Source organism: Balaenoptera physalus (genome assembly GCF_965194825.1).
Source record: "Balaenoptera physalus genome assembly, chromosome: 3".
NCBI lineage: Eukaryota > Metazoa > Chordata > Mammalia > Artiodactyla > Balaenopteridae > Balaenoptera > Balaenoptera physalus.
Window position 1 is genome coordinate 52,628,676 of NC_138890.1, and position 23,675 is coordinate 52,652,350.

The following is a 23,675-nucleotide window of genomic DNA, read 5'->3' on the forward strand; positions in this document are numbered from 1 at the left end:
CCTCACTTTCTGCATCTGTCAACGGAAGTTTGGACCAGGGGATCTCTAAGATTCCGTTCTGTTTCTGTGACAACAGGATGCTGCTATAGCCATCAGCTACCTCAGAAAGGTGTGGCCTGCCTGCCTTTTGACTTTGTTTCAGAGGAACTAGCCACCTCATTTGGGCCTTCTAGACCCTTGACCTTGCCAGCTTTGCCCTTCAGATAAACCTGGATGTCTTTCATTCAAAGCTAAGTTCATGGCTCTTACCACCTGCCCCAGAGTGAAGGTCCCAGGGAGGTAAACGCCGCCACATCCCAGAGCCGTCCGTGTGAGGTTTCAACTTTGGTCTTGGCTGTGATTTGATAGCATCTCAGGACTTCATCATACTGTCCTTGTTCCTGCTGCTTAAGAAGTCAGGTGTCATTTCCATTGACGTTTACTTTAGTTCTGGAATTGCACCAGACTGGAAAGAGACTTGGAATGAGGAAGAGGAGATTGCCCCAAACCACCCAAATACAAAAAAAAAAAAAAAAAAAAAAAAAATTATGTGCCCTGCAAAGGCTTACAATTTTGTTGTGGAGAAAGTCATTCCTTAGGGAAGGGGGAAAGCCTCTAATGAGAAATGTGACTCGGGACTCCCAAATGCTGCTGAGAAAGACTGCGCCACGCTGAAATGCTCCTGGTGTAGGCTGGGGCTCTCACTGATCCGTGGAGCAGATTCATCTGGGGACCTATTCTCGTCATATATGAAGAAAGTTTATTTAAGTCCTTACTTGCACATTGACTCTGGATGGACCAATCCCCTGTGCTTTTTTAAGTCACTGTTCCTCTGCCGTTAATGAGATTGGGGCACAGGAGGCAACCACCTTTTTGAGGATGATCCTTCTCTAATACAAAGGAGGGAGCAACAAGGTATTGAGCCCCAAGGCCCTGAACCTGGCAGTGAGACTCACACTATTTGTCTGGCTGCTGCACACGCTGTTCACAACCTCTGTGAGCACACAGTAAGGATGGGTGCAGCAGAGAAGCAGCACGGGCACTAAATCAATTGCTGACTTACTGTGTGACCCTGAACTAATAACTGGACCTCTCTGGCCTCAGAAACAATCTCTCCTGCCTACTTCATGAAGTTGCTGTGGAGAAAAATATGATAATTTTTGTGAAGATGTTCTGTAAATCATAAAATGACATTCTGTTTATTATGACTTTGGGTTACTTTGGATGCTCCTGGGCGCTCAAGGACTAAGAATTTCTTCACCAAGAGGTGGACCAATTTAGAGAGTGAGCTTTCTGTATTGAAAAACAATACCAAGTGATCATCTTTTTGGGGTCCATTCTTCCAAATTCACCCCTCTGCATTTAGTTATTCTAGGTTACCCAAAACACACAAACATTGCAAATTTATACATCACAAAAACTCTTAATTGAGGGGATTTTGTTGTTCTCAAAGTAAAGAGGTGGATGGAGAGAGATGGGGACTACAGACTAACTTTGGTGAGAATGAGTCTAATTTTTCATGTAACTTCAAAGTCACATGGAATAAATTCAAATGCCTTTTTGCCATGAAAACATTTATTTAGAGGAAAAAGACTTGGGTCATCGAAATTATCCCCACCCTGTAAATTCTCTCTCTCTCTCTCTCTCTCTCTCTCTATAGAATCCCCTGTGAAAAGAACCCTCCAACATAAATCAGATCATGAATGACCAGCTAACAAGAATGTTACATAAAGAGTCTACTAAGATACTGAACCAGATAATTTTGAGATTTTTTCCTAATCTGATAGTCTATGTAAATTATTATTAATTATCGTTTAGTGTTATTTAGCTAACATCTTAATTTTGTTTACATTTTTAATAAAGCAGAATTACAAGTGGGGCCACTCATACAGTTTCTAGCAAACTGAGTCCCTTTGTGTAATCAACATATAAAGTACATGTGTGCCCATTATACAGAACATGGAACTTAATTATATAACTCAAAGGCTTACAAGTTTTAATGATGGTTGTATTTTTGTTTTTATGAAATTGTTAGTTATGCTTCTGATTTATTTGAAGCTAAAGCTTTGAAGTACTAGGACCCCTGATTCTAATTTGTTTCTATGGAAAGCACCCTTGGCTTTACAATAATCCACTTTTTGATGCAGTTCCCCAGAATGTGTTCTAGGAAAAACAGGAGCCCACAAAGACTTGTTTTCTTCATTGATAAAGTCTCTCTATTTATTGATAAACGTTAATAAATTACACATGTTTATATTTGTGCATTCTGTACATGTTTAAGAAATTATATATGGAGGGAAATCTAAAGTCTTAAAACTATTAAGGGAATTTTGAGTACACAATAAAATGCCAAAGTCAATTCCATGCCTCAGTTCTGTGCAGCTTCTCTGTAATCTCTGTAGCCCAACTCATCCCTCAGAAGCTTCAGGCGTTCGAAGCTGGAGAATTTTTCGTCTCCAGTATCAGGTTCTCCTCAAGGTAAAGACAGCAGTCCAGGACTCCTAGATAATGTAATTCTACCTGTCTGTCTGTCTGCCACCTTTGTCCGCCTCAAGTGCTAGGACAGATCTCTCTTACGTGGGTCATCCCAAGAGCAGGTGATGGGGTAGGATTCAACCCAGCCACACTCAGGGCATATGCCATAGGAGCCATTCAAGTCAGCTTGACAGTTGTACTCTATATTCAGAGGTCTTGAATTGAGGTTATTAAGCATGTGCCTCCTTTTTTTGGTGTCCTGAACAACCCAGGATTCTAGAGTCCAGCTCCCTTGCCATGGAGCTCCTGGGATTTTAGGCCTAGAGTACATGTCAATGAAATCCAGGTCCCAACTCTTCTGAGTATGGGGCAATGGAAAGACCAACATCAGCAGTCAGGGGCAGGGTACTCACCCCAGTTCTTCTGTTCAGTCCTTGGGGCCACCATCATCTCACATATGAAATGCAGAGAGTGGACAAGAATCAGATTTCAAATCAAAATACGTTCTTCATACACAAATTTACCTGGAACTCCATTGCAATAGGTCAAAGTAGGATGGGGAACAGGTAGATCTGGGTCCCTCATCTCTACTCATTATAAGCCATCCAAAAACCCTAGGCAGCTGGACCAGGCACTCTCCACTGAAAGTCTGTGATGGTGCTTGGCTTTCCCTCCTTCTTAATTATTCTAAAGCACTCATAAGACTCCTGTGAGCTATTTCTCCTGATGACTTTCCTCAGAATCACACCTGTCCACTTATTTGCAGAACCTCTTACTGCATACAGAATATGCCTCATCTCCTGAAACATCCATCTAGAATGACAACCTGAGCCTTCACCTCCTGTGAAGTATCTGCTGTGTCAAGGCAGAGAACTAGACCTCAGAAACTCGACTAGCCTAGCCTTGGACGACTATACCCTTTTTTGTTTTCCTTCCAAATTGTCTTTCTTCACTTTGGAGCAGCCATTCTCTGGACCCATGCAAGGGGGAGGAATGAACATTGATTTAGTACTCACCATGTGCTAGGTGATTTCTGTGTGCTACATACTTTAATTCTGTCAATGTTCAGAGAAACATATTTTTTAAACACCTACTATGTGCCAAGGCCTGTTGCCAGAGGTCCGTTAATAAATAAACTGATAAGATCTCTGCTCCCTCATTGGGAGCCAGAAAATAAACAAGGAGACATATATATATGAATTAGACAAGTTTAGATACACACAAGTGCTATAAAGAACAAAAAAAATTGAGATGAGGCAGGGGTGTGGACGTTATTTGGGGCAGTCAGAAAAGCTTCAAGGAGGTCAGCCCCTGTGACGGGGGACAAGAATGTTGACGAAGAGTCAGTCATGTGTTAATCTGGGGGGAATATTATGTCAGGCGAAGAGAACAGCAGATGCAAAGAATATGAGGCAGAAATGAGCTTGGCATGTGTGCATGGCACTCAGTGAATGTGGGGAAAGTGGTAGGAGATGGGATCAGAGAAGTACATAAAAACTGACAATAATGTGGTAGCTTTAATTACCATTCATCAGTTCCTTACTGTGAGCCAGGCTTGGTGGGAAGCATTTTAAATGAAACCCTGCAAGGTAAGTATCATTTTCCCATCACATGGAAGTTAACCTGGAATTTCCCCAAGAACAGAGATTACTTGGAGCCAGAAATAGGGAAATGGAACCCAGGCCCTGCCAAGTCCAGCCTTTCTCCCCAGAAAGGCTGAGGGGACTTGATCCACCTGAGGCCTGTTCCTTTTAGCACCAAGAACCATCCTTGAAACAGATGAATTCTCTTCTTGTCTTTTTCCTTTTGCTTCCCTTCTTTCTCCGTGGAGTGTTGGCTATCTGTAAACAAATGAAGATGCATTTATACAGTGATTCTTCATTGATTTTACATATGCTAATTCCAGTAGCACCTAATTGGGAGTAAAAACCAATTCTTGACTAGTCAGAAAGTGATTTCCTATAAAACTATTCATTTCATCAGAAATTAGAGGAAATTCAATCTGGTTATATAATCAGTAGATTTTCCTCGTGCACTTTTTAATCTCCATCCTTCTACAGCTATCTTCATCTGGACTGGGGAGTTAGGCTGTAAAAGACAGCTTTGAGCATGACATTTCCTGGATCAGAACCTCCAAAGGACTCCTTATTGCCAACCAGATCTGGGCTGTCCATAGTTTTCTAAGTCTGCTACTTAGAGTTTCGCCTCCGGTTATCCCTCTTTATCCCTCCAAAGCAGGCAGTCTGCTCCGTGTTCCCCTCACTCGCTCTTTGCGTTTTTCACCTTCAGTTTATTGGTCCTTCTATCCTTTCCTTTGGGCGTACGTCTCCCAGCATCTCTTACGTGGTCTATCTCAAATGCCACCTTCTACTTGAAGTCTTTTCCACCCTCCAAGACAGAGTGAAGGTTTTTTTTATCTATTCCAATCCCCAAAGTACTTTGTTTTCTGCTATGACATTTTCATAAGCTTTTCGGTGTGGTTCATTAATGATGCCTATTCTGAACTTCCCTCCTGGATCCTGGATTTTGAGCTCCTTGGGAACAGGAGCCAATTCTTACCGATCATCTTTTTTTCCCCTTTTTCTTGCGCCCAACACAGGTTTTTATACAATGAAGCTATCCAGTAAATTCACTGAATTTACTTATTTGGGAGAGTTTGGAGTTTTTGTTTACAGCATCTGCACTGCGCCATCCTGCTTAGCTCTTTCAGCCTTCAAATCTCACTGCTGCTCTGCTGTTTAACACTCCATCCACTGCAAAAGCTGCAGCCTTCTGATAAGAAGAAAATCTTTCTGTGACAGTTCTGAATAAAATCAAGATGTTTATCATATTTCTTGCAAGTAGCAAAGGATTGGAGTTTTAAAGTACCATTATTTCCGTGATTTATGGCAAGTTTTTTTCCCCCTTTTTTGATTCATGTCTGTCTATTGAAAAAGAACTTAAGCTTAAAGTTTTATATTTATAGAACGTGGTAGTGAAGCGTGAGTTACTTGATGTTGTATAATCCTAGAGAACATTGGCTACCATTTCACCAGTAATGGTATTTATGGACACAGCACAGAGCATGGAGTGAATGATGGCTCATGGTCCAGGCCATGGATGTGGAATGGACAACAGTGGAGTTGCTCAGGCTAGGGTATGATAGAGCATGCTCAAGCGATGTCAGGAAATGCGTCCTTTCTGCCCAGCATCCTAACTTGCTGTATGACTCTGCACATGTCCCTGCCCCTCTCTGGCTTAAGTTTTGCATCTATAAACTGAGAAGCTTTTTGTGGTTAAGAGCTTGGGCTTTGTCATTAGATAGACATGGGTTTAGATTCAGGCTTTTCCAGTTACTAATTGTGTGTGACTTTGGAAAAGTTCGTGACTATCTGAGCCTCAGTTTCTTCTTAGCATAGGGATAACGATAGCCCATCGTGTAGAGTGTTGTTGTGAAGAGTCAGTGGATTAAAGCTTATAAACAGTGGAGCATAGTCCCTGGCATACACTCTCACTGAAGTGTAGCTGTTACTATTATTACTCTGGATTCCATGACATTTGAAATTCAAAGCTGCATGTAGAGACGTATGGAAAGGGTGTTGAGAAACCAGAGGTGGGGAAGTGGTGAAGGTGGCAGGCAGTGGTTATTTCTATGTCAGTTGTCTGATCCAGAAAAGGGCAGGCTATGAACACTACTCAGGAGAAGCTGGAAATGATAAAGTATTTGGTTACAGAGTCAGAGAAGATTTACATGATGAGAGTGGGCAGGAAATGGAGTTCAGTTGATTCAGTGTCTTGTTACAGAACGCCTAAAATGTCTCTTTATTTTCTCCAATTCATGAATTTTCTAAGCAATAGTAACACTTTCCCTTCTAAGATGGTAAGGGGACACAACTTTATTGAGCACCTAAGTTATGTCAATACTACTTTGACACTTGACATATAACATTTAATTCTCAAAAAAAAGTATTGATTGTATTGAATCCTAGCTTCCTAAGTTGCCAGCTGTGCTTCTTTGGGCAAGTTAATTAACTTCTCTGAGCCTCAGTTTCTTCGTGAGTAAAATAGAGGTGTTAATGCTACCTAACTTATGAGGTTATATAATTTAAATAAAATTTTGCATATGATAGCAATTACAACACCACCAGGCAGATAATTGGTATTTTATATAATAACCCCCATGTTATGGATAAGTAAAATGAGGCTTAAGGTGACTAAGTTTCTAACCCAGGTTACACAAGTAATTATGAGCAAAGCCAGGATACAAGCCTAGATTTGCCTATCCTGAGAGTTCATACTCTTTTTTTTCTGCCTGTGTAGAAGGTAGGAGACAGAACAATGTCATCAAACTTTGAAGAGACACTCCCTCCAAAATTAGAAGACATTTTATAATACGTGTGAGTATCCTGGTAGCCTGAATGGATAGTCCTTTAAATTGGTCTGGAGCCTTGGATGAAAGGTCAGACTTTATCTGTGCTTTTAAAAAACTTGGTTGAGATCAGATAATTTAATTTCAATTGAGTCTTTCTCAGTATTGAATGCCATTGGGGGGTTACGTCATTTTATTCCAGCCTTGGTCTCCTGAATTAGCATGATAATCATTAGGATATTGTCTTCTTGTCAACAGAGTCCAAATGGGGGCCCATATGCCACTGCTTAATGATGAAATTCTTGGCTAGAACACAGACCCTCCCTCCCACCCCACATTCTTTCTCCAAAGCCTTATAGCCATCTCTCTTTATCATCCTCAGGAACTTGCCTTGGAGGAGACTGTGAGTCATCCATTCCTAAGGCTTTGTGAAAGGGAAGGGAAGCCAGGGATTCAGAATTTCAAGTGAAAAGCCCCTGGCTGACTGAGCCAAGGCACCATTTCTGGTGGACCTCTTGTACCAGCCAGCCAGAGACTGGGCAGTTGGTCAAGGCGATGTGAGTCAGTGGAAGGAACCAGGAAAGAGTGGTTTTATCAGGGTTACCCTTATTACTGCATCTCCTCTCCTTAATGCAGAGCCTTCCGGAAACATTGAGCTTATAAAAGTAAAAGCCAAAGTCATTCCAGAATTCTGTCTCGTCTAATAGTAGCCCTCTCAGTGGAGAGCAGTCTCTATTTATTTTCTAATTTTCTGGCATTTATTTGCTATTTAAACCTTCCTTTGCAACTGATGGTTTCACTTGTGATAGCCTGTATAATGGGGAAAAAAAAGCATGGATTCTGATTCCGCCTTGCATCCTTCACCAACTGGGTGACTTCTGGAAAGTCACTTCCCCTCTGGGTCTCAAATTTCTCATGAAACAAATGCCCTAGCCCCCCTCACAGATACCAAACTTTATTTATTCACTTGACAAAGGTTTTTGTGCTGCTAGAGAAGAGAGAAATAAATCAATTTTTTTTCTTTGGCCTTTGATGGCTTCCACATTAGTAGTCAGGAAAAGATATAGTCACAAAAACTAGAAAGCCAGGCAAAAAGTGGTAAGTCCAGTGAGGTTAATTAAGACACAGTAACAAAAAAAAAGAAAAGAAAAAAAAAAAGACACAGTATTCTAAAATGTATAGGACTGGACAACAAATGCGAAGTATTATTATAATTATTCTAGTATGCCAGGTGGGAAGTCATCTCTGATTTCTTTACCTTTTATGCTTAAATTTAGTCTCCAAATTCTCTTCCTTTGAAAAGACTTAAATCTAGTCTTTTCTCCCAGTTTCACTGCTGCGTCTTAGAGCTTGTTCCCCATCACCTTACACTAGATAACTACCTTTATCTTCTAATTCTTTTCCTTTTACATCTGTATGGGTTAATCTAGTTTTAAAATCACACATATACACAAAACAACTAACGGAAAGAAAAACTAAATAACAGCCCCCTAAAATGTTCTATACGCTGAAAATTTTCCATATTCAACAGCTCTACTCAAAAACTTAAAGTGGGTCCCATTTGCTCATCCATATATCGTCCACACCCATGACACAATGCCCAACTCAGAGTGGAATGAGTAAAAATGAGCCAAGCACCACTTCCTTTTCCAGCTGTTAGGTCCATATGTGATTTCTCCCTGCTCTGCAGCAGCAGCCCGCTGTGCTTCTCTCCCACCACTTGCTATTAAAAGCCAAGGCCTAGTTCATGGACTGCCTTGTCTGTGAAGCCTAATCCAGCCCGCCCTGGTCTAGGCCCACAGAACCTAATTCCCTGGGGCAACAACCATAATCTCCAAGGAAGGATGCTCTCAGGCTCACAAACAAAAGAGAAGCATCCAAACTAGCTATCTCAGCATAAAACCATCACCAACAATAAACAGTACAAAGTAAAAAACACCCTCTAATTGACAAAGACAAATGAGTCCATGTAGACTGTATACTTGAGATAGTATCTTAAGAGATAATGGAATGACACAATCTTATTAAGCATACCAGGAATGTAAGGAATAATTTTTATCAATATCATTATTATCCTAATCTTCATTCAGATAAATTTTTATTAAACACCCACTATGTGCCAGGCATTGTGCTAGGTGCTAGTAATGAAAAAAAAAGCCTTGTTATGACAGTCTCTGTGGGCCTGATCTTGGGGGTAAAGATAAAACTGGAAAAGACCCTGTTGCTGCATTTTGTAGCTGCTTTTACCCTGCTGGTTACCCTGAGTGTTTGTCACTGCACCCAGCTTAGACAGGTGACTAATCTTCTGGTTGGATTGTAGACCCAGACTCCTGTGCCAGTGGGGAACTGGTGAGCTGCTTTAGGATCCTAAGTGGGTATCTTGAGAGTATAACAAAGCATCATACTGACAGGAGTATCTGGAAAACCTAGCACTGATCACTACACGCTGGCAAGTTTTATCTTTCCCTTTTCCTCATCAGGTGCAGACTACACTGCAGCAATTTTATTGTAGTTCTAACATTTAGGGTATAATAAAACTCTTTGAGAGTCTGATAAAATCTATGGCCTTCCCCCTAGAAATCTGGACAGAATTTTGAATACATTTCCAAGAAGTTCACTTATTCCCTGAAGGAAAAACCCAAGGTTAAAATAAAAATCCCTGCTTTATTATGAGATTGTATTGGTGGATACAACAATATTAACTTGATGAAGTCACAGACTTGTCCCTATCGTACTGTTTCTGGCTAGTGATATATTTATTTCAAAGTCATAAATAGAGTCTCCAAGTGCCATTGCTGTCAATAGAACAATTCATTGTGGAGATCATATTTCTTTACATAATATCTTTTCTCCAAATAGTTCTATGGAAATTATCTCATAAATTGTTACAGATTCCCCATGAACTAGATAAAGGAATATGTCATTGCCTTCATTTACAGACTCAAACACAAGGTCTTGAGAGTTTGAGCAAATGGCTGAGATCTTGGTTAATCACTGAATCTAATCAGAAATCAGAATTCTTTCACTCAATACAGATATATGTCATGCCTACTATGCATCAGGCACTGTACTAGGCACTGGGTCTGCTAAATCTCAACTGTTATCTTGTCCCCAAGTCTGTTCAAATAAGAAAAACCTATTCTCTTTGGAAATTGACTGGGATGAGTATCGCGTCCCTAACTCAGTGGTAATATCTTACATTTTAACAGCATACATGAAAGCAATAGAGTATGGGTTGACACACTTTCTGGAAGCAGACAAAACTGGATTAAAATCCTGATTTCAATTACTTAAGTACTTGAGCGTTAGTTTCCTTATCTGTAAAATTGAAATTATGTCTACAGCAAGGGTCATTAAACTATGGTAGGCCACGTTCAGCTGTCAGCCTATTTCTGTGTAACCCTTGAGATAAGAATGGTTTTTACATTTGTAAAGGGGTTTAAAAAATCAACAACAATGAGAACTAAACCAGCCCCCCCCAAAAAAAACAAAAAAGAAGAATATGCAACAGAAATGGCATGTGGCCCCCAAATCTAAAATTCTTACTTCTAGCCTTTTATAGAAAAAGTTTGCCAACTTCTGTTCTAGAACCAGAATGCCTATGTTTGAATCCTTGTGGCCTCTTACCACCAGCTTGATCTTGAGCAGATTACCCAACTGCTGTATCCAATTTTTCCCATATGTCAATTAGAGATGATAATAGTACCTATTTCCCATGATGTAATGATTACTTATGTGAACATGCATAAAATGCTGACGCTGGAGGCTGGTATATAGTAAACACTTAAGAAATGTTAGCTATTGTTATTAATATCATTATTACCATCATCACCAATTTTTCAAAAGATGTTTGTGGGTATTAAATGAGATGGTGTCTATTAAACACCCACTAGGGTGCATTTCTCATGATAGGCACTCAGTAAATGTCAGTTAACCTTGTTATTATTATCATCATCACCATAATCATTATAGTTTTCAAAGCTCTTTCACATACATCATCTCATTAAAAAGCTCCCAATAGCCCAGTGGTTGGTGTTATGATCTCCCACTAATAAATGAGAAACAGAAGCTCAGAGAAGTGAAGAGGTAGACACTGAGCCAGGAAGAGGCAGAATATGGAATAGTGTTAGATTCTGCGTTCTGGACCAGTGCATCCTCTTTCCACACCATGTTGCCGCTCCATCAAAACATCTGGGGATCTGTTGTTTGTTAGTTTTCTCCAAATGATATACTTTGAGTCCTGGGAGCCTGACAAGGCAGGCAAACACGACTGTGTTCTTCCCTGGCAGGGCTCTACAGACAGGAAGCTGGGATAATTGGATTCCAGCCATTCGATCTTAGGACTGCATTTGTAACCAGCCAACTGCTGATGACCAAGCCTAATGGAAAAAGCCCTGACCAAACAAACACAACGCCCCTGCAGGACCTCATTGTGAATGCTGCAGAGAGTGAAATTCATCAACAGCAGCCAGATCCCTTCTAATAGTTCCTATCCAGGGCAGAGGTGGCTTCAGAATGTGCTAGACCTTAGCCTGCCACTAGGGACAAGCCAGAGGTCCCTGGAGTAGGGAAGTGTGAGGTAAGGAGCCAAGACATTTTTGACAGCAGAGCTGATGTGGTCAGATCAGAGCTGTATTTTATTTGGTTTTGGCCAAAGGCTAAAGCACATTTGAACAAAGTGAGTACCAAGAGTGATGTTAAAGCAAGTTGTTAAGATCATAGTGGTACAACCTTAGAGTGGGTTAATGACTATAAAAATAGGTGATATTTCAAAGTTAGCTCATGGAAGGAGTCCCAGTCATTTCCAATCAGCTTCAGCTTAGAACAACTTTAGGTCAGATTTTTTTAAGGTAGTAGATTCAAATAGACGCTGTTGTTGGGCCGTATGTAAAGTTGTGTTTCCCAATATTGTTGCTGCAAAAATAATGAAAATTACCCTTAAGAAGTTTCATCATTGCCCCTGATGTATAAGGCAGAATAAATGGAAGAACACTTTGTAGATAGGGATTTGCCATGCTAGGGGAAGCTGCCTTTGGTTATGACATTAAGCTTTGCTTAGAAACAGCTCTGAGACTTGGTCCTCAACTGTTGTCCAGGAGACATAGAGCCCTCAGTCTGAGGAAGAGGATGATATGACCTCCCTGCCCAGGGAGGACACCGCTGTGGGTCCCTACCTTGGGCCAGATGTATGCTTCTCTTCTGAGCCTATGGCAAATGATTTTAAGGTATTAACTCAGTATTTGTGGATAAGACCCTTTCTAGTAGCAAAGACTTCCTCCAGGAGTAACAGGGGTTGACCTAATCAGGAAAGCCAGGGTTCTTAGTCAAAGCAGGTGGCAGGAGCTGTCCAGGTGTTTGAAGCACTCTGTGCTATTAACTAGGATCCCAGCTCTCTGCCTGACCTCTTCCCTCTATCTGCCACCAAGCCTTGTTTCTCTGGCTTTGAGTTTTCCTAACACCTGCTGCCAGGCAGTTGGCTAACCACCAACCAATCCCTAGCCTGTCACATCCCCATCCAAACAACAGCCAAGTCAGCCTGCACAGTGCTGTTTCCTGGGTCTGTGACCTACCTCAGCTGTGTCCCAAGCTGCCAGGCCAAGACTCTGCCTGGACGACCGTGTTTGAATTTAAGAACGGTAAGACTGATCAGTTAGCATGGTCTTCTACATTGTCTGGGCAGGGGAAAGGATGTGTGACTTCTTTCCATTCAAACTTTCACAATACCAGCCTCCTGGGTTTGTGGTGAGTAAAAAGTAAAATGATGATTGTCAAAGGCTTTGTAAGATCGTGGTCTGCAGTACAAATGTAAGGAACAATCCCTGTATATAAAAACATAGATTCCAACTGGGCGAGGTCTTACATGATCACTCCAGCCAGTAAAAATTCAAACAGCCAGAGGTCGCAGGAAAACTATTCAGCAGGGTTGACACAGACAGGGGACAGACAGTGAGGTCTTTAATACGAATTATAAAATTTATGAAAATCTGAATTTTTATTTTATAGTAATATTGTAAATTTCATCTTGTTTCTTCAATATGTAACTTTAATCTCATCCCCCATGTTTAAGTGTATTGCAGTGCAAAAAAAAAAGTGTTTGTAAGACTTATATCTTCTGAGATTTTCATAAGGAAAGGCTTTTTTTTTCCCCCAGAATTACTCACTATTTCAGACATGTCTATAACTTACCTACACGTTGCACTCCCAAAAGTTCGCTCATTAAACTCGTTAAGGGTTATATCCAAGAAAAACAATGTTGTTACTTGCATTTAAAAGGAAATATATAAATATGTAAGAGTAGTTAAGTTTTTAATTATTATGAAGGTCTAACATATATGTGCCAAGTATTAGTTATTTGTAATAGTTTGTATTATCCTACGTGTAATCCCAGCCCCTGCACAGATTCTGGAAACCACTGAACTGTGGAAGACCCAGAGCCAAGGAGTGGTCTCAGCTCCTCTTGCACTAGAATGCATCACGGCTCCTAGTGTTTGAGTGGCCAGGTACCGATTGTCTGATCTCCGGGAAAGCATATCATGCAAACAGACACCCAGATATTTAAATCTGTGATTATGTATAGCCCACTGAAAGTTTCTGAGTTTCTTTCTTAAATTTTCATGCCAGCATATGAGTTATTGAAATTGAAACTTTTCATAGAATACACATAGTGTTTGGATGAGTGTTTAGAGAGTCTTATTCGTGAAGGATATTAAGGCATGTCATCAGGCTAATGAAGGGCTAGAGAGAACCAGTTGAAGGAAGAAAAAGTTGTGGGTCCATATCACTATGTAATCATGTAGTTAACTTAATGTTTGACTAGCGCAGTAGTGGCTAATATTTCATGAGCACCGTGCCAGGCATAATGAGCACATACGATCATGCCTCACCATAACTGGCTGAGGGAGGTACTGCTTTTATCTCTATGTCAGAGGAGGAAACTGAGGCATAGGGAGGTCCAAGATTGGGAGGCTTCTAAGTAATGGAGCTGAGATTAGAATTTTGGACATTTGCCTCTCAACCACCATTGCTTGGCTAATGGTCAATAAAATAATAACTGTGCTAGATGAATAAGTTATGGTTCCTTCCCACAAGAGGCTTGTAATTTATCTGGAAACATGCTACTTAAATGCATATACAGTTGTATTTAACAAGACACAGTAAGGGCTGTCACAGGCAGTTCATATCGTCAAATAAATTATAGAAGCAGAAAGTGCTATGTTTGTTTAAAAGAGGGAAAGGGAATAACATTGAGATGGCCAGAGGTGGCTGTAAGGAGGAAGTGGCCAAACCCAACTACATTCTCAAAGATCCCTCAGCACGGACATATCATCGGAGGTTAGCTAAAGAAGAGGGAAGAAGGGCAAAGAGGGTATGGTCTGTGCTTTTTAATCTTTATGGTGAATTATTTTAATCAGATTGCCCTTAAGAATTCTAACTCCAGGTTCCTGGTTTTCTGTCTGGTCTCTTGCCTCATCTGAAGTAGAATTTGATGTTTTGATGAGGGAAGAAGTGGGCAGAGTAGGGAGAGCCTTTTAGAACCTGGGGCCCTGAAGGTATGGAGAGGATGTTTGGATGGGGTTTCCTGATACAATATCTCTGGGAAATATGAGGAAGCCATGCGTGGCTTTTCCTTCTTGGAATGGGACCCAGAGCTCGAGAAGAGCTTCGTTGCTTGCCTGGTCCAGAATCTGGGGACTAGGGAGGATGGGGGTGGGGAATAGGTTGCTCTAGCCTTTAGAAGGGAGGCTCTGAGGTCACGATGCTCAGTTTAAAGGTGTGTGCTTCTGAGTCAGAGGGCCTTGAGGTCGAGTCACGGTTTTCCCTCTTACTAACTAGATTATTTTGGTCACACTGCATTTACGAAGCCTCAGGTTCCACATTAGGAAATGAGAGTTAATAGTACCTACCTCACAAGGTTGGCGGAATATTATATATGGGGCTATTGTATATGGGAATATTATATGGGATGATTCATGTAAGGATGGGGCCTGGCTAATGATGAGGAAGAGGAAGGGGAAGGAAAGAGGGTGGCTTTCTGTACATATCTTGGCCATGATACCATGAAAGGTAATTCAGAACACTTGGCTTTTGTTCTGCCTTAGATGCGAACTATTGGGTGCCCTTGGACAAATAACTTTCCTCTCTGTGCCTGTTTTATGACTTGGTAAATTAAGGTAGTAACCTGCACCGTAAACCTCCCAAGTGTTTGTGTGACTCAAATGAGATTCTGGCTATAAAAGTGCTTTCCAGAGGTACAGTGTGGCATAACCATGTTGCGCAATAAGTATGCTCCCCTCCTTGTCCTCCCCTAAAGGCACTCTGAGCCTAGTAGAATGCTTGCTCGGGCTAGGATCACCAGTCCACTAACCTCTGTGTTTTCTTTCTTTTCTTCTTTCCCAACTTCTGCTTGGCTCTTCCTCATCTGTGGCTGTTTTCTGTTTCAACTAAAAGTGGCTGCTCCTCTGTCTCCAGCTTCCTCCTGCTCTTCTGCAATAGACCAGTTCCTGTCTAGCTCTGAACGTGCTCTGTAAGTCTGTCACTGTCTGTGTTGTGAGTCTGCCTGCATCTGTCCGTTCACTTCTTCCTACAAAATGCCCTTGGTTTCTGCTTATCCTTCTGTCCTCCCTGGACGAGGTTGAGTCCAGTGGACACATCATACATCCTAGAAATATCACGGTTGTTGGCAGAGGCCTGCCATGCCAAGAGAGTTCCTTCTGGACCTTGACTGCTGTTGATCTGAAAGCCAAAGGTTTGCATGGTTTGAGAGCTTTATTTTATTTTCTATTCCCTAGTTTTAAATTTTGTTTGGGGCTTCTTCCCTGTTCTGGGAGCATAGCCTTCCCAAGCCCTCTGGGAGATGAGCACTTGACCGAGCTGAATTCAGCCAGTGTTATCGTGGTCCTCAGAGGCTCATCTGCGTTATCCCAGACCCCAACTCATCCTGCATCTCCTTGGCTATAAGTGGTGAACTCCAACTTTCTCAAACAAATGATTGTGACTAAACTGATTTTTTTCAGTTTTTTAAGAAATCTTTTATTTGAAACACTTTATTTATTTATTTATTTATTTATTTTTGGCTGTGTTGGGTCTTCGTTTCTGTGCGAGGGCTTTCTCCAGTTGCGGCAAGCGGGGGCCACTCTTCATCGCGGTGCGCGGGCCTCTCACTGTCGCGGCCTCTCTTGTTGCGGAGCACAGGCTTGACGCGCAGGCTTAGTAGTTGTGGCTCACGGGCCTAGTTGCCCCGCGGCATGTGGGATCTTCCCAGACCAGGGCTCGAACCTGTGTCCCCTGCATTAGCAGGCAGATTCTCAACTACTGCACCACCAGGGAAGCCCCTGAAACACTTTTATATCTATAGAAAAATAGTACAGAGATAGTACGTAGCGTGCCTATATACCTTTCACACAGCTTCCCCCAATGCTAACGTTTTACATAACTATGGAACATTTATCAAAAGCTAGAAAATTAACAGCTATCCAATACTATTAAGTGAACTACAGACTTTATTTGGATTCCCCTAGTATCAAATCAGACTTTGAGTAACTTTGTTCAAAGTCATTATTTTGAATTTCCATTATTAAGTTATTTTACACTACAGTAATGGCCTTGAGGGATGTTTGAAATATTTTCCTCTCCCTATATGGCCCTAGTTGGTTTTGCTATGTTGATTTTGTTGACCTTCTTATGTTTCTTTTCTCTTTGCACATGTCAGCTATCATTTTTTCCTGCAATCAGTTTATCTACCACTAGCATTACGTATTTCCCTTCCCATCCTGGTTTCCAGTCTCTCCTCTGCCGTGTGTGGAAGAACCAAGCTTTCTAGAGTTGTATGCAAACTAAGTTTAAATATTCTCCTAGTGAAAAACGAGGAAGATTACAAGGAAAGTCCACACCTTTGGGACAACTACTCTGATTACTCAGAGACCTTTAAAAAGGACAAACAAGCAAACAAACAAAAAACACCTCAGTGCAGGTTTCTGGATAGTTAAGGTCACTGGATACCTGACCTTTAGATAAATGCAGTGTTGCTAGTAAAAGATTCACAGAAACACATACATGCACGTGCCCCTCTGCTAATTCATTTTCTCTTGATGCCTTAGGTTTTCCTGAGTTAATGACTAATGGCAAAAAAGTCCTATCTCCACAATCTATACTGTTGTTTCCTGCTCTCTCCATCCATATTTTTTCTTTGACTCCTTGAGATCTCTGTATTAGTCTGCTCAGTCTGCTATAACAAAATACCATAGACCAAGTAGATTAAACATCAGACATTTATTTCTCACAGTTTGGGAGGCTGGGGAATCCAAGATCGAGGTGGAGGCAAATTTGGTTCCCAGTGAGACTCCTCTTCCTATCTTGCAGACAGATGCCTTGTCACTGTCCTCACATGGCAGAGACAGAGATAGAGAGACAGAGACAGAGAGAGCATGGCAGTGAGGGTGGAGAAAGAGGACTCAGTTCTTTTTTCCTCTTCTTATAAGGACACTAATCCCATCATGGATGCCCCACCCTTATGACCTCATCTAAACCTAATTACCTCCCAAAGGCCCCATCTCCAAATACCATCATATTTGGGTTTAGGACTTTAACATATGAATTTGGGGAGAGATAAAAAAAATTCAGTTTATAACACCTTCCCATCCTATACCAGTTGAAAAATATTCCTTTTGTATCCACAGACTCCTAGCTTCTTTGCCAGGGGGTTTCCATGGCAATGACCCAACCCATGATGTAAGTTTTGTGCTAGGATAGCTTTCTCAGTCTCCTTCTCATGGAAAGATTGAGAACCAGAATACCCACAGCAGGGCTTTTTCCAAAAGAGGGATGTGTGGAGGTGTGGGAGGTTACATCTCCCCCCACACCGTCCCCCAGAAGATATGGCATGGAAAGCGACATAAAAAAGAATGGAAAGCGACATCACAAATGCAGAGATAACATGAGTGGTGTGACACACAGGGCTATCATGAAGATCAATGGGAGAATAGTTGCCAACATACTTTGTAATCAGTATAAGTCCCAGGCAATGTGGGGGAGGATTGTCTCATTCTGTAATCCATTCAGTAAATATTTCTATAGATTCTATGATATTCTGCACTATACGTGAGGTGTTGTGAGCTATGTAGCAAGTATTAAAAAGAATAAGGCTGGGAAGTACTAATAGCAAAAAGGGCTTGGGATTCTAGCATGCCTGGGTTTGAATCCTGGCTTTGCCGTTGCTAGCTGAGTGACCTCTGGCAAATCTTAACCTCTCTGAGTTTCAGTTTCCTCATCTATGAAATGGAGATATATAAAATAAGTTCTGACATCATAGACTCATTGTAAGTATTACATGCAATAACATTTTAAAAGTACAGGGCTGGGACTTCCCTGGTGGCGCAGTGGTTAAGAATCTGCCTGCCAATGCAGGGGACACGGGTTTGAGCCCTGGTCCGGGGAGATCCCACATGCCGCGGAGCAGCTAAGCCCGTGCGCCACAACTACTGAGCCTGCACTCCAGAGCCCACAAGCCACAACTACTGAGCCCATGAGCCGCAACTACTGAAACCCACGTGCCTAGAGCCCGTGCTCTGCAACAAGAGAAGCCACCGCAATGAGAAGCCCGCGCACTGCAACAAAGAGTAGCCCCCACTTGCCGCAACTAGAGAAAGCCCATGCACAACAACAAAGACCCAACACAGACAAAAATAAATAAATAAATAAGTTTATTTTTAAAAATAAATAAATAAATAAATTTACTTTTAAAAATAAATAAATAAAAATAAAAGTACAGGGCTGAAAGATTGTTTCTGCTTATCATATAATAAGATATGGGCTCTGCCTTCCAGGAGTGTCAGGAGGCAGACATATGTCCAATCAGACAGCTCACGTTAGCAGATAATTTGTGTTCCTATTGACAGTAAATGCTCATGGATGGTGTAGAAGGCTTCTGGAATGGGTCTTAAAGGGTGGGTAGGATTTGGATGTGGCAGAATGTGGGAAGTCATAGTAGATGTGGAAGACAGGGATCATGGGCGTTATGTCATTTAGAATACTTTGGCCTATAAGCACTAGAATGCCTAACTAAAATTAACTTTAAAAAATAAGATTATCCATTTACAAGATAGAAAGCTTGGTTTGGTAGAGTTTGGCAGTTTTAGGATTGGTTAATTTAGTAATTCAATAACACTGTGAAGGACCCAGATGCTTTTCCTCTGCTCTTTTCAGCCTATTAGTTTTCATTCTGGATGATACTCTCATGGTCACAAACTAGTTGCAACAGCTCTAAACATTGTATCCTCCTCACATAACCACAACCAAATGCTAGAAGATAAGGCAGACTCTTATCATACTTGTCTTTTATTCAGGAGGAAAACATTTTCCATCAGATTCCCCTAGCAGACCTTCAAGTCATCAATCAGAAGATCAGAGGCCAAACCCTTAGCTGTCAAGCATCTGGTGTTTTTGCCTGTACTAGGAGACAGGCTCTATTAGAAAGAAAGAAGAGTGTGTGGGCACATGCTTTAAAGTAAATAACTCACAATGCCTACCACAGGCTCTAAGCCCATTCATGCTTCCTGAAGAAAAACAAAGGGAGATTTATTGGAAAGATACAGAGATATCTCATGGATCCCCAGAGCAGGAAATTTACTGGCTTTCATGGTGACAAATAAGGAATATGGGGGCTTTTAGGGATTAGTGTTCCTCTTTCCACCTGTCTGAGACCATAATCTCTTGTCTATTTTTCACTGTACATCAACTTCATTCTTTTCTCTTTCTGGATCAACTTTCTCTGATTCTATGAACACATGGGTCAAACCTGGCTCCCCCAGGCAGCCCTTCCCATTCTCAGTTCAAGCACTAAGACCCTGATAATATCTCCAAGTCCCCAATCACATATTTCCTGGAGGTAGAAGCAGAGTAACTTTGGGCTCGCTATGACCAGGAGGTAGAGCCTCCTGCAGGGGTGGGGACTGGTCCTCAGATTATGGAAGACAAGGGCTGGGGGGCACCGCCACAGCTGTGTCCTATGGTGAAGAAGCACATGTAAGAGATGGTGAGCCCGAGATGGCATGGGGTGGGGAGGCCAAGAGAGGAACACAGTTAAAGGAGGCATTCCCTGTTTTGGAATCACTATAAATGTCTGTGTAAAAACAAACAGCTGAATCATAGGTGTGGATTTTGATCCTGGCTCCGCTGATAATCAAAGAGAGGACCTGAGGCCAGAATCCCTGTTAACTGTTAACAAGAATATCTGTTTTCTAATGACAGAAATAAGCTAGTCCAGAGCAGAACAACCAGGGAGCCGAGGGAGAATAGGAACCCTGGTCTACGAGGAATCCTGAAGGACTGGAGGTGTTTCTCCTGGAGAAGAAAAGTCTCAGGGGGGTTGAGGGCTCCATAATGGATGACATCAGCATCCACTTAGGTCTGCAGGCTAAACTCAGACTGGACACCCTTCACAGCCAGTGGAATCAGTGAGGGTGTCCTGCCCATCACTGTCTGCAAGGTCCTTCTCTTCCTCCTGCCCACTGCTCCTACTTGTGCTTTAGACCTGTCTTTTCTCTTCTGGAGGAACGAGGCTCCACACTGGTCTCAGTGTCCCAATCGTCCCAGTTACTCCCCACAGCGCAGCCAGTGTTCATTTCTCTCTCCATTACCTGAAGACTCAGCCCAACCTCCTGAGCCTAGCTTGTAAGACCCTCAGTCATGGGGCCTCTACCTCCTTTAAGCTTCATCTCCCAGCACCCCCATCCTCACCATGTAGGATACACTCTTAGAACATTCACCATTCTGCAAACATCACTCCAAGCTCTTTCCTGCCTCTGCACCTTGCCTAGCCCATGCCGTACCTTGAAAGCCCTCATTGCCCCCATGTCCAGTGCATCACTGGGTCCTGTCAGCTCTATCTTCAAGATATATCCTGAATCTAACTGTTTCTCAACACCTCCACCGCTACCATCCCACATCTCTGAGTCACTAACATCTCTAGACACCTTGAAAATCACCTGTGATGTATATGTGTAACTGATTCACTTTACTGTACACCTGAAACTAACACAACATTGTAAATTAACAATAAAAATTTTTTTAAATAAAATAAAAATAAAGAGAGCCAGTCCACACTGCCAAAAAAAAAAAAATTACTCTAAGCATAATAACAATGTTAAATTAAAATTAGCATATTCCATCTTAAAAAAAGAAAAGAAAATCACCTGTGTCAGGCAAAATAATGTCCAAAGAGATCCACATCCTAATCCCCAAAATCTATGAATGTATTACCTTAGGTGGCAAAAGGTACTTTGTAGACGTGATTAAGCTACAAGTATTGAGATGGGGAGATTATCCTGGGTTATCTGGGTGGGTCCACTGTAATCGAAAGCATCCTTGTAATAAAGAAGCAGGAGGGTCAGAGTCAGAGAAGGAGATGTGATGGTGGAAGCAGAGGTTAGAGCAATGAGGCCACGAACAAAGGAATGTGGGCAGCCTCTAGAAGCTGGAAAAGGCGAGGAATGGCGTTCTCCCCTAGAACTTCCAGAAAGAATGCAGCTCTGCCCAACGCCTTGATTTTAGCCCATGGAGACCCATTTTGACCTTCCGACCTCCAGAACTGTAAGATAATAAATTTGCATTCTTTTAAGCTAATAAGTTTGTGGTAATTTGTTATAGAAGCAATAGGAAGCTAAGATAGCGCCTGACTTGCCTCTGGGCCCCCACTCCAACCTCACCTCTGCCCATTCTACACACCACAGCTAGAGTGTTCTTCCAAAACATGAAGTCCTCATGAATCCATTCTCATTACCTTGGCCAGCTTCCCACTGCTCTTAAGATGAGCATAACAGCCCTTAGCAGGATGAGTCTGAGTCTTCACTCTCCTCTTTTTTTTTTTATTAAATTAATTAATTTATTTATTTTATTTATGGCTGTATTGGGTCTTCGTTTCTGTGCGAGGGCTTTCTCTAGTTGCGGCGAGCGGGGGCCACTCTTCATCGCGATGCGCGGGCCTCTCACCATCGCTGCCTCTCCCGTTGCGGAGCACAGGCTCCAGAAGCGCAGGCTCAGTAATTGTGGCTCACGGGCCTAGTTGCTCCGCGGCATGTGGGATCTTCCCAGACCAGGGCTCGAACCCGTGTCCCCTGCATTGGCAGGCAGATTCTCAACCACTGCGCCACCAGGGAATCCCCACTCTCCTCTTAAAGTGCTACTCGCCCTGTTCTACTCTCGCAAGGCACACCTGCCCTCAGGACCGTGGTCTTTTACTCTTGCTGGCCCTTTTGCCAACATCTTCCTCCTCTTTACCTGTTTAACCCCTACCTGTCTTTCAGTTCGCATCTCCCTCACTTCTTCAGTCACGCTACCCTGACACACTAACCTCGGCCACATCCCCTATGACATGTTCTCACAGCACCGCCAAATACCTCTCATCCCTAACACTTCTCAGGCCTGCAATTCTCCATCTCACTGTGGGTCTCCCGCACTACACTGTGAGCTCCTCGAAGACAGGGACTGTAGATTTTCCTCACCGCCCTGTTACCTCCAGGGCGCGACATAGTGGTAGGCACTCAAAATATATTTTTAAACAAATAAGTGGCTGAATGAATAAATGCCTAAGATTTGAAAGTCTCACTTCTCCCTGAACATCAAAAAACACCCAAGATGAGATCTTTGTTTCCAGGTAATGGGGCTCCGGCTTTCGTGAAACTCTGTCTTAGGGTTGAATCCCTTTAAACTCATGCACCTTGTGTTTTAATAATTAAAACATCTTGCAGTCGCCTCCATATGAGCAATGCCATGCAGGGTAGGACCGGATGATGTGTAATAAAGTCTAATCATTTCCTTATAATACTAGGCTGGGCAGGCAGAGGGGGCTCTTATTATGCGACTGATTACCGCATCCAGGCTGCTCTAAGTGTGATGCTAATTGCTCAGTGAATGAATTGTAGCCTCAGGTAATTACCAAACCTAATGTGGCTTCAGTCGTGCTTGAGTAAATTAATGTAAAGAGGGAAAGCAACCCAGCTTGAAGGGAGCTGCCTCCTGCCTTGCTGTTGCTTGGGAAACAGCAGTTGGGTTTTTTCATCTGGACTTGGAACTGCCCAGGTACACCCACACATCTGGGGTCTGCTTTCCCCAGCGCAGCTGCAAGATTGCAAGTAAGATATTACACCAAACAGAGCTGAGAGACTTTTGCCACTCGGAACAGATGACTGTCTCTCTCTGGGGCTGTTTCTTTGTCTGTAAAGCCATCTTGAAGGTTTCTTTCAGCCCTGTGATCAATGACTAAGTGAACAAACATTTGATTAATTATTAAAGAATGGATTTCTGCACTGAATCAGCAATCAAGCACTGTGTTCAAGTCTTACCTCTGTCATCAAATAGCAACAGTTCTCATAAACATTTACGGAGTGCTTACTAGCTGGCTGTCACTGTTCTAATAAGCATTTTATGTGTGTTATTTCACTGAATGCCCACAGCAACCCAGAACATTTTGAATAATTCACAGAGCTAGTCAGTGCCAGAGGTAGGATTTAACCCGGGCATTCTGACTCAAGAGCCTATACTCGTAACCATTCCATACATAACTCCTTCTCTGACCCTGGGAAAGTCACATTTTTTGCACCTTGGTTTCCTTACCAGTGAAGATTTCTGCACCCACTACATGTCCAGACCTTTGCTAAGCTCTTTATAGATGTTCATTTTATCATCCCAACAAAGCTGTGCGGTAGGTAGAACTAATCTACTTGATTAGGTCACACAACTAGTAAGTGGTAGAGTCAGGATTTGAATGCTGTTCTGCAGTATCATGTACTTTCATGTACCCTTGTTAGAGAAACACTGCACCAAGTCATTCGTTGTCACCACAACATCATGTGGACCTGAATGCAATTCAAGCTCTGAA

The 23,675-nt window shown here is 42.2% G+C and overlaps 1 protein-coding gene across 3 annotated transcripts in view; it reads left to right on the top strand.

Annotated features, from left to right (window-relative positions):
* The window catches only part of HTR4 (5-hydroxytryptamine receptor 4), a 310,244-nt gene that overhangs the window by 274,504 nt on the left and 12,065 nt on the right, over positions 1-23,675 (top strand). The window contains exon 5 of one of the 3 annotated variants that reach the window (XM_082454245.1): positions 15,251-18,533. The exons of the other annotated variants lie outside the window; for them this stretch is intronic. Within the exon in view, the coding sequence (XP_082310371.1) occupies positions 15,251-15,311 (61 nt within the window). The 3' untranslated portion in view covers positions 15,312-18,533. Of the gene's footprint in view, positions 1-15,250; positions 18,534-23,675 lie in introns of those variants that run through there. 3 annotated transcript variants of the gene reach the window in all.